At 34.7% G+C, this 12,318-nt stretch overlaps 1 protein-coding gene across 1 annotated transcript; it reads right to left on the bottom strand.

The window, feature by feature from the left end:
* Window positions 1–1,475: 1,475 nt before the first annotated feature.
* On the bottom strand, window positions 1,476–4,091 carry LOC132952287 (protein atonal-like). The gene has a single exon (XM_061024547.1). It carries the CDS (start codon window positions 3,531–3,533, stop codon window positions 2,988–2,990), a length of 546 nt encoding a protein of 181 aa, XP_060880530.1. The 5' UTR covers window positions 3,534–4,091; the 3' UTR covers window positions 1,476–2,987.
* Window positions 4,092–12,318: the final 8,227 nt, after the last annotated feature.

Here is a 12,318-nt window from a genome sequence, read left to right as displayed (position 1 = left end):
TTAATATTTCCAACAGATGATATAATATTATTATGCTTTACTCGGGTAAATTTTGAGTCATTCGCCCGGATGAATGACGCCCATTTCAAGTACTTATTTATTTTACTAAAATCTGTCATTTTAACAATATTCCACGTGGGTATATACCTATAATTTATTGTAGTACGGTATGCGGTAACCTATTCTGTGTGTAATTGAAGATTAAAATGATTTCTGTTATCAAACATTATAATGTAACATGGTACATAATTGCTTGTGTATGCTATATACTTACTTTGAACAACAGGAACTGTAGTAAAAGTTATTTTGAAGTAGCTATTTATTTTCGATCGAATTTTGTTTTATCTACATGACGTGAACCTATACATAATATGCAGCTCTATAATAACATACATAGGTCACTTACCATTGAGGACATTTCGATTTTTGAATTTATACGCCATTATACTATTATTATGCAATACAATTGAATACTTCAATATTATTATGATGGAATACTTCAGACAATACTTAGGTGCGTACGAAGAAAAAATAAAATATCTTTGGCGAAGAACAAGTCTCAAAAACGCTAAAACTGTGCTTTCTTGTCAGTGGCGAAACAGACCTAAAACAACCCATAAGCAACCTACAATTTTGGGGTTTGTTAGGTAATGAGTATTTATTAGTTATTACAAATTAAATGTTATTAATTAGTTTTAACACAAGAACCCAACTCAGAACTATTTATAATTGATAAATATGTTTGATTTAATATGTATATTGTAAATAGGTACCTCTAAGTATATTTTAATTATATTTAATATTCACAGTCGTTTATCTAATTAAATAATTAAAATTTAACTAACATACCAATCCTACAACCATAAAAATTCACTATGTTAAGAAAAATACATTAAAAAACAAATGTTTAAGAAAATTTTAAAATTGTGAAGCTTACATCTGTAGTTACGACCATTGTCAATGACATTTTGACTTACTACTATAAGTCACAACTACTTATAACTAAAAACGAATCATTTTCGTTAAGACTTGAGTAACAATTAATATCAAATATAATTAATATATTATTTATTATTTTCAAAATGGTAGTATTTATTTGTGGTAGCAAACCGATTAGCTTGCTATCACAAAAAAAGTGTATGGGGGTAGCAAAAATACCCTTAGATACTCCTTATTGATGCCTATGCATAGGTAAGTACATAGTTTCTAAACCATTTATTTTATCAAAGATTCAGCAATTCATCAGGATAAATGTAGAAATAAACCATAGCAAGGAAAATCTTATATAAATCATAAATATGTTTTTGTTAATAAGTAACCACGTCAACGGAAATCTTACGAAAAATCGGTCAGAAATAAAAACGTGTATCCAGCCCAAAAACATATTTCTGTTAAAAATATTATTATGTGTTTTCGATAAAAAAAAAATAGCATTGATGTAATATACAAACTAAATGTTTATTGACATGTTAAGCAATAACTGCAAATTATTTAGTTCTCAGTCTCAAAATGTATATTTTACAAGTTATTGACAATATTTTATGTAAAAAAAAAAAAAACAAAACAATTATTACAACATATTATTAAGAAATCACGCAAAATGCGTCTTATTCTAAGCAATAAAAAAAAAATACATTAATTAACGCTTATTTATGTAATAACTTATAATATTTTTGGGGAAAATAAAATATACAAAAACGGCGACGAAAAAAAAGAAATCGCCGCTTGTCTTCTACGACGTCATAATATGAGTATAATAATAAAATGTATTTCGTTTTCCACGATACTAATTTTTACATCCTAGTCTTATTTTATCGTAAAAAAATTAATTAATATTGTTGTATTATAATTTGAAGTTATTACAATATAGTACGTCTTAGTATTTGTTTTTACTTATTTTCAAAGTTTAAATTATATTTTTCAGAAAACGATATCATTGATAAAACAGCAAAACGCAATATATTATTATTATTATTATTATTATTGAGCTCGTTCAATAACGCGCAGCATATTAGTTTTCAAAGAATTTATGGTCCAAACGAATGGAGGAAAATCCACGGATTTAATATTATATAATATTGAAGTAGGTATAAAATACCCGGCAAGTTTTGTTGTCCGAACTATGTTAACGCTCATAAACTATTATAATATTATATTTTCACATCGATATCAGCTGATGTCGACAAAAACACACACTCCCGCTTTGCACACATAGTCGATATGAAATATAAAATCAGTGTGATATTTTGTTCGCAAAAATACGTGAAATAATGTCGTGAAAAACTCAAAATTCTACCGGAAACTGCACAACAGGTGTTCGATTACGCCCACGCGTATAAAAAGTATTTTATTGAATCCGAGTGACATTCTTCAGACGGGTCGGCAAAGGATTCGAAGAAGTGCGTACTTTTTGTGTTTTTTTTTCTTTTAAATAAAAGTTAATAATATATCGAGAACGAGTGGAGTGGTCTTACGAAACGAATCAGCGGCTAAGACCGTATTATGTCGTCGTATTAACCTGTGGGGTAAGCTGCACAACGTTATCACATACATCAATATTAAAATGTTACACGAAAAAGTCTTAAAACAAATCAAAAGAGTTGTACAAAAAAATAAAAAAATATTTACAATAAAATATTACGGGGTGTTGTATGTGCGAAAACATTCGATTTAATCCTTCAAAAACGAGTAAAACAGAGTATAATATTATGTGGGTCGCTGTTAAATTATGTTACATATATGTACAATAGTATGGGAAAAACCGACGATAGTGACCCGCATAGGTGCAATTTGGGTGGCTTGGGAGTGATTATAGCACCCCCAGTTTCGAAAATAGTACCCTCATAATGTGTATGCCATTTTTGGACTAACCGGAAAAATTAAGGGGCTTCAGCACTCCCAGATCTGTTCATTAAAATCGTACCACCCGCAACGTACCGTCGTCGTATACCGTCATCGTACCGTCACCGTCGTACCGTCGCCGTCCACTATAACTGCCGTTGCTGCGGCCACAGCATCGGGACGCCGAAATTGGCGGAACACGTTCGCGCGGCCGCCGCTGTGGACGAGGGGTTCTCCGTGGCCACCGAGGGCGTCATGCCGAGCTGTTCGTGCAGGGCCACGATGTATGTCTGGGCCATCTGGAGCGTTTCGTATTTGGACAGCTTGCGCTCGTCGTCGGCGGCCGGCACGACGCCCCGGAGCCGGTCGAACGCTTCGTTCAAGCCATTCATGCGGCGCCTCTCGCGCGCGTTCGCCGCCAACCGCCGGCGCTTCCTGCTGCCCGCCGAGTCGACCTTTGAACCGCTGCCGCCGCCGAAACTCTTATCGCTACTGCCACCGCCGAAACTGTTATCGCTACCGCCGCTCGCCGAAACCGCCGTCAACCGACGGTCAGTCGTCGACTTTTCATCCGCAGTGGCGACGTAACCGTAACCACTGTCGTCGTACCACTGAAAACTCGCGAAAGGGTCGTCGAACGCGTCGCAATAATGTTGTGACTGATACACCACGTCCGGGGTTGTCCTCAACATGACGTCAGTTCGAATCGCACCGTTTTTATACGCACCGTTAACAACAACAACAACAACAACGATAATGACGACGAAGATATCGTGATGCGCACACTGCGACCTACTCGAACCGTATACCCAAAAACCGGTGCACGGTCTCAGTTATATACTGCAGGTAACCGCGCGGTAATCGACCGCCCTGCCGCGCGGGGGGCGGATCCCGTGACTCCCCGATAGGAGCAACCGGATCGCACGGCTACTATGATTATATTGCTATATTATTATATAGGTACAATAACAACAATAATAACTGTTCATCCCTCCTCCGCCGTTAATTTATTAATGAATTTGTTCGAATTCTGATTTTTCGAATATTTAAATATTTGACTTAAAGGCCATAATATTTTCAACGATATATTTTTGTACTACTTAATAATAAGGAGCGTTCTGTGGCGATTCAAACTTCAGCTGTTCTTAAAATGAGGACAACCTTCTTTTTACTGTAAATTATTTAGTGGATAATATTCATTAGACAATTGTTATGTTTATTACTTTTATAATTCAAAAAGTAATTTTTCAGTTAATAAAATATGTTTATTGTAAGTCTTATTATAGCCCATGATAATGGTTGTAAAAAAATATAAAAATTACGTGAGTTGGTTCTTGTACTTCTTATAATATTGTACTCGGATCATTTTTATAATTTAGAAATACTGTTAGACTACAATAATTAATGATTATTTTTTTAAATAATTACTATAAACCCATTATAATAAATATTATCATGTTCTTAGTATGTAGAGATAAATAATTCAAAAACTTGGTGATTATTTAAATTTTTATTTTAATACGTCAACATTTTCAAAAAAAACTATCCACTAAATCGCGGGAAAAAATGTCTGAGGGGGAGGAACCCCTACACGACCCTCCACAGCGATCGCCCACGCACTAAATAATTTACAGTAGAAAAGGGAGGTTATCATTTAAAATACAGTGTATAACTTCAAGGGTCTTCTTATAAGTACCTAGTACGAAAAAATCTCGTGGGTTTGAAAATATGTTCGTTATTATAGCTTAAGGAAGGTATTTAAAAATTGCAAAAATCAGATTTAGAAATAAGTGCATTGCCGAAGTGTCGAATCGCCCTGTATAATAATAACTACACGAGTGCGCGTACGCGGCCGATCACCGCAGTCGACTCTTTCCGCGAGGGGCGATGATCAGCGGGGCATTCCTGTGGTTGTGGGGAGGGGGTGCAGATTTTGGTGGAGGAAGTGGCGGCGGCGCCCAGCGTTCTCTCGACGTATTCTTGTCGTGCCTACCTACACCGCCTACCTGTATATTATTATGATATATATCAATCTGAATGTATACGCCCGACTCTGCCTCCCGATAGACATAATAACAATAATAATAATAATAATTATATATAATTTTATTATACGCCCCCGTGAGTGTGAGATAAACAATAAATCGTTTAGTTTTGATGCTATTCGCGGCCCGACCGATTTGCGTCTTCTTTATTACACTCGAATCTTACAATGACTACAATAATATTATATACCTATCGTTTTGTATTTTTTCCCCCATCTCTTCATACCGTCTTCGCGGTAAATATCGGGTACTTCATGTCCACAGACCATCATAAAGTATATTATTAAACTGCAGTTATCATATATGCGCATAATATATATTATATTTTATTAACTAACGCCAATCCGGCACTCCGGCAATTATTGCAAAGTTGGGTAAATTACTGCATGTTACATAATTATAATGTGAATGGATGTACAGTGTGTGTGTGTGTCCAGTGGCGTGCACTCGAGGGGGTATTGGGTTTTCAAACCTCCTCCTCTTTCTACCCTCACCCTTGGTATTTCTTCTTTATATCTATATGTATAGATGTATCCAAATTTTAAAAATATTTTGATATATTATATATATTATATGCGAGTAGTAGTATGAATATTTATTTTTAGATTCTGAGCGGAGCGACGAATGTAATGGTTTTACAATGATGTTTATTCCTTTTTTATTCTGTAAACACTTTTTCTCCCTCTAAACTTGCTCAAAAGTATCAAGTATAGTATCTTTTCTGAAAGGTTGTGTTCTTGAGCTAGTACTTTAAAGAGGTCATTTTCGAAACGCTACTTGAAATAAAAGCGGTTAAAGAGAAAATGTTACGATTTTATAATATTAAATAATTACGGACGACGTTTTCTACCAGAAATATTGCTTCAAATAAAAAATGACAAGAGATGTTTTTTGTTGTATTTTGGATTTTTTTCCTTACGGTTTAAAGTTCGAAAAATTTTAGCCATTTTTTAGCTATTTATAGAAATTTTAATTTTGGGAGTTTTTTTGTTGTAATTTGAAAAAAACTTGAAATTTGGGTTGTTTACTTATATTAGCCTTACTTAGACATGGTAAAATTTTCAAAACATTTGAGCGACTTATGAGCTTTTTATTTTTATTTTATATTTTTTTTCATTTTTATGATATTTCCTAATTATAATTTATAATAATAATTATATAAATTACTTATTTATATAAATCGTTCTTAAGCTGTTCTTAAAAAGCTTTGTTTATCACCATAGAAACGTATAAAGTTAAATAAAAAAGATTCCGCTCAGAATCGTTTTTTATCGAATGCAATCATTGTATTCAAATCGAATTCAGTAAAATTACACTATCTTGTCCGAGGCCCGAAGGGACGATGGACAAACATCCACCACTGAAATGCGCTGACCTACTTTTTATACAACCCTTCCCATTGAAAATATCTGTGTATGCCACTGAGTGTGATCTGTGTACGCCACTGAGTATGTGCGAACAACAAAACAGCTTGTCTTCTTTTAAGAAAAAAAACATTAAAAAAGAGAATTGTACACATAAATTACAAGTTATAATGCGAATGTGGCGAATAAACTGAGGTATAGGGTATAGACGGTGTTTATGGAAATGAAATAACAAAGTTAAAGCTATAGTTTCGGAAACGTTTTGTAGGACTGGCGGTATTTTTGGTATACCGGTATACCGTGAATCAGTAGTTACCGTTATTACCGAAAATACCGTATATTACTTCATTTATTATTTATTACTTCTATATAATCGTAACGACATAATATAACGGCCCTATCCTAGGTTAAAAACTTGGAAACACTAATAAACTTGTCGAGGTTTATAGTATTTTTAAATAATTATCGAGGGAAAAATCGTACAATATTTTTTGGTAATTACCGAGGAACGGTAATACCGTAGATACCGGTAGTAAACAAATACCGGATACCGGTATCAAAATTTGAAATACTGCCAACCATTTTGTGTGTAGGATGATTGTAGTTCGTACGGCAAGAAGGGACGTAGAACAATATTGTCTCTCGTTGCATACAGACAAGGACACGAAAAAAGACAGAAGATCAATCGATTGAGCCATTTTGTATTATTACAATGACTATAGTAATATTGTTGTTCGCCGCCGCGGCCTAAAAGAATTAGACCCGCGAATAAGTGTTCGGCCACATCAAGGTCGCGCTGTCGTCGTCACAACACGAACGGTTTCCCAGCAGCGTCGAGCAGCGGAACAGCACGGCCGCGTCAGACGCCGACCCATGTCCGGACCTGTAGTGACGCTATAGACGCCGCGTCCAGACGCTGTGGGGAAATGGTACCTTATCCGTGTTAACGGCCTATTACGGTCAGATTATGCAAATACCGTGAAAGGCAGTTTTTCGCCGTAAAAGGCAGCCCTCCGCCGTGCGTCGTCGTAAATCCATGGCCGTTGTCGTCAACCGTGAGCGTAGAGTTTATACACGTCGCAGTATTGCTATGCTCTGCGGCGCCGTCAGTGCGCCCGGCATTGTCTCAATAACAATATTCATTGTGCGTGTTATTATGTCGCGTCGATGTCGTATAGAGCTCGCCCGCCGTCCGTCGTCCCGGCCATCGTCCGCCGACCGTACATCGTGGAGTGAAAAGGTGGTCGTTTTTATGAAATTGTCCTGCAGGATAGCAATTTTAAGGTTCGAGTTCCAATATTTTACTCCTCGAACAAACATTTTTTCGTTCTAAGGCATGCAGCGATTCGTATAATTTCGATATGTGAAATATTCATCGTGCGTTATTATTATGCCGCGTCAATGTGCGCGCAGAGTTCACCCGCCGTCAGTTCGGCCGGCGGCCATCATCGTTCGCCGACCGCCGCATGTTCTATTCTAATATAGCACTTTCCCGTGTCGTCAGCATGCCGCATGGAACCGTTCGCTGGTGCAAAACTATACGTTCGCCGTCGCGTCGTACGTACGCATTGGCCCACCGATGCCGCCGTCATTCACGCGGTCGGGAGAACATGCAGAATTTCCATCGTGATTGCCTATCTTACACGTGTAAAAGTTCCTCGCTTCACACAACGATTTACCGATCGAAAAATTTTATTTTTTAAATTTAGTTTACTTTTATAAATGTGTGATTTTATGTGTTTAAGACGATAAAAGTATCAGAATTTCAATATAACGTTTAGTTTTTTTAATATTAATAAATCTCAAAAGTGATATTTTTTTTAAACGGCGTGTCATGGCGTTTAAATATAAAATTAAAATACAAAATTATCTCTTTTCGCCGTCATTCACGCCGGGAGATCGTCCACAGCTCAACCCAATCTGCACCGTCCATGACATCCCAGGGCCACGTACGTACCCATATTTATTGTTATTATTACTATCTAGCCGCACATATTATGTGCAAATCGTAATTGTAATTTATTTATATTAAGGTCCCCCTGGCCAATACACTGTTAATTGGTGGACGGAAAAAAGCCTAGAAATATAAATATAAATGTGAACACATGCATAGTTTACTCCTAATTAGTAATTACCATTTACCTACCTATAACAAAATATAATAATATATTAATATTAATTGTTAATTATATTAAATATAGATTGTAAATAAAAAAAAATTAAATATGAACACAATATTATGTATACGTCATGACTCATAAAGTCATAACGTATAATTGAGTTATAACTTATAACTTATAAGTCAAAAACATAATTCTTAGGTAGGTATATACATACTAAAATATTATCTGTTATCTCAATATATTATACTACCACCTGTTTTGTATTAACTTATTATATTATTATGTAATAGTTGTGTAATTTTCGTATATAACCATAAGACTGATGTTTTTTGACTTATAACTTATAACACAATATATTATGACGTGTACATAATACCAGACATAATATTGTGTTCATATTTGTATTTCTTAAGTTTTTTAGAAAAACATGAGATTTTTTCCCTGGCCTTTTTTTTGTGGGCTTTTTTCCGCGATTCCCGTATAGACATCGGCCTAATAGGAATCCCTGATATTCGTATTTCGGACCTGCTGCCCTTCGTATTCGTGAAATATCAGACAACCAGCTGCAGCAGTGGTGGATGTCGATAACAAAGTTCCTACTTATCACAAACAACTTCGGGATGAAAACAAAATCAACTCATTTTTTGGTGGTAGCGGGTAGTCTACATCTGTGGTTTACGATTAATTCATTTAGTTCTACGTGATAAGTGATAACACTGATATCCAAGTATCCGATGTAAAATAAAAAAAAAAGTTCAGTACTGCGGGTGCATCAGCTTTCAAGCACCACCCCTTTTCCACCCTAAATCCACCGCTGACCGGAAGCTACTATATAGTATAATAATTCATTATTGATTGAACTAACTTCCATGCTTTCGTTTCGCACAGACCATGATCAATATTCAAGTGGAAAACTCGTTTTATCGGTTCTGTCCGTGTGATGGACATACATTTTTGACCACTATTATTGTTACCGCAAGTGCGTATAATACGTAAAATCAGAAATTGCCACCGTATGGGTGCGTTTCTGACAATTATCACAAAATATAGCGTTATAATATAATAATGGAATGATTTCATCGAAATAGATAACAATAAATAAAATAGTGAATTGTGCGATGACGTTGTTTTCGCGGTGACAACAATTTAGCGAAATGGTTGCCTTTTCCGCTTTACGGGGAAATCGCATATCCACAATGTGTAAATGTGTATAATATCTACGTCATATCATTGTTATTATGATTTTATAATGTAAGTGAATTTTGAAAAAAATAAAAGCACTTAACGATCCAACCGGATCGAAAACACCTACAAAATAGTATAGTGCAACCCGTATTTAGATCAATATTACTTATATTATGCTGGAAGATTATCGTTTAAAAACATTTATCGTCATATTATTGTACTGTTTAATTATTAAAAAAAAAACCACGACCACAAACCCGATTGCTATAATGTGTCAATCATATCAGGCGGTAACCAATATGGCCTCCACGAAGTTGCCCCTATATCGTCGCTGGAGCAGTGTTTCCCAAACTTACCCATACCCGCCACACTATAGCAGAAAATGCAAAAATAGTATATACAAGTTCATCTTCGTACATGATATTATTATGGTTCGTGCGTATAATAAGCCAAAACTTTACTAAGCTTATTTTTAGCCCACCGAATAATAACGTTATCGTATGGTCACAATAAAAATGAGGGACGCAGGAGGTAATATATTCCTATTTCCTACCTATATTAAAGATCAAAACCATATACGAGTATACGAGAACATCAGAAATTTAAAAATTAAAACGTTAAGCAATTGATCATAACTAGCTGTAACTAAGATTTAATTTTGAGACTTTTATCGTTAATACTACAGAAGTTATCCATAAAATAAAAAGTAAAATTGTCATAAAACAGTAAAAAATTTTCAAAGCAACCCCATTTTACTGTATGAACAATGCAGAGCGACTATGATGAAAAACATAATGTCCATATTTATGTCGTGAGAAATAGGTATGACGTACATTTTTTAACACGGGGATTTATACGCCCGTTTCCGAAATTTTTACGGCACTGGCTTACACGGAAAAATCAATTTTCTTTGGACATGGTGGGGGGAGAGGGTTCCTCCAACCTCGCCCGCGCGGAAAAACAACTTTTTCCGAAACTTTTCTACGCCAACATTCAGCAATTTGGAAAACTAGAAATGGGATAGGTGGGCTGGGGAAATGTAAGTTGTGCCTGCAGCGTCTAGAGCGGTGATGGCAAATAAGTCACACGCGAAAAATGTTCGATGGCACCCGAAAGACATGTGTCTATATATATTTATATACCTTGAAGGCAACAGCGCATATATATTAACGAGACATAAAAAAATCTTTCATGAAATAAAATATTTCCAACCAATTTTTTTAATATTTTTTTTCTACATTATTATCATTAATTTATATTTTTTAAAAATTCTCCGTGTTAACAAATATAATTAGTGGCACGGTTGAAATTTTTTTTTTTTGAATCGTGTCATAAATTGGCACGTTGAACAAATCCTATTTGCCATCCCTGGTCACTACCGGTCTTTACATAGGTCGGCGTCACGCTTTTCTCTGTTTGACGATGTATAGAGCAAACGGTTCTTGAAACTATTTTAACAATTTTTTACTCTGATTTTCCAACTTCAAACAACCTCATACATCATATGCGTGAAAAAGATCAATTTATTTTATGATAATAATAATAATATTTATTGCTACCACAAAAATGTATAAATATCATATAATATAAGTACCTATATTCGGTACATAAAAAAAGTTATAAACTATAAGCATTGTTATAGCTATTGTATGCGGATGAGTTGAGTTCAACAAAATAAAATAATCTTACAAAATTAAACAAAATAATGGAAAAAAAATATTAAAATGTAAATAATATTGAAATAAGAAATAAAGATCTATGCTGTGGTATGATAAAATAAGTTTCGACTCAGTCGTAACACTAAGTGCATATTAATTTTCATACTGATTAAAATCATTAGCAAAATAAAAAATGTATGTTCTATTTACGTGATAATAATAGTTGTACACCTTTACCTATAGGACCTAGATTTCCAGTCCAGTCCAGTGAGTGTTATTAAAAGGAACATTGTGGTGGTTATCGTTCGTTAATCTCTTATTATAATATTATGAGTGCGCGATGGTCGATATAATCAATGATAATAGTTTTTAATGATTTTGATAGTAACCAATTGATAATTTGATAATAATATAAAATAATATGCTTCACGAAGTTATTTTACACTTTTATAAGTCATAAGCGTAAAACTGTAGAGGCATAACCGTAACCACTGTAGTATAAAATGTTCGATATTTCTACAAGGAGCCTGTGAATTATATAGCTGCGACTTATGTGCATCCTACCTTTACGCGATTGGCTGCATATTTTAATCTCCTGGAAACTGCAGGTGGCGAATTTAGTCGTGAATGTGCATAATATTATAACAAAATTAATAAAAGAATAATTGTTTATCGTGAAATTTCTTCGCATAATATTATCATAATAATATGACATGACGGCAGGTACATATTATTTATATACATTTAACACGCACCCACGAACACGGTTGGATCGAAAATAATAGTCGTTAATCGGAAGGTAACAAGAAGGACGTGACAAATTATTTTTTAATACTAAGTTTAGATGGTTTTCAGGCTTGGGTCTTATAGCGCTGCGTCCAAGCCCTGAGGTGTTGGGGTATCTTTTGCTAACCTCGGTCCAACTAGTTTAAGAAACTCAACATCTAAAAACTTATCGTTCTCTGCGTACGTTTCAACGATATTATGATGTCGTATAACATCTTTAAGGGTAAAATGTTTTACACACAAACTTTATTTTGGTTACACATCTATTTAATTTTTTCTATAATTATTCGTCTAAGAATTTATAGATGCTTTGGAA

This window comes from Metopolophium dirhodum, chromosome 9 (assembly GCF_019925205.1).
Source record: "Metopolophium dirhodum isolate CAU chromosome 9, ASM1992520v1, whole genome shotgun sequence".
In the NCBI taxonomy this organism is placed as follows: Eukaryota; Metazoa; Arthropoda; class Insecta; order Hemiptera; family Aphididae; genus Metopolophium; species Metopolophium dirhodum.
Note: the sequence above shows the minus strand (reverse complement) of the source record. Positions and strands in the feature narration are given on the sequence as shown.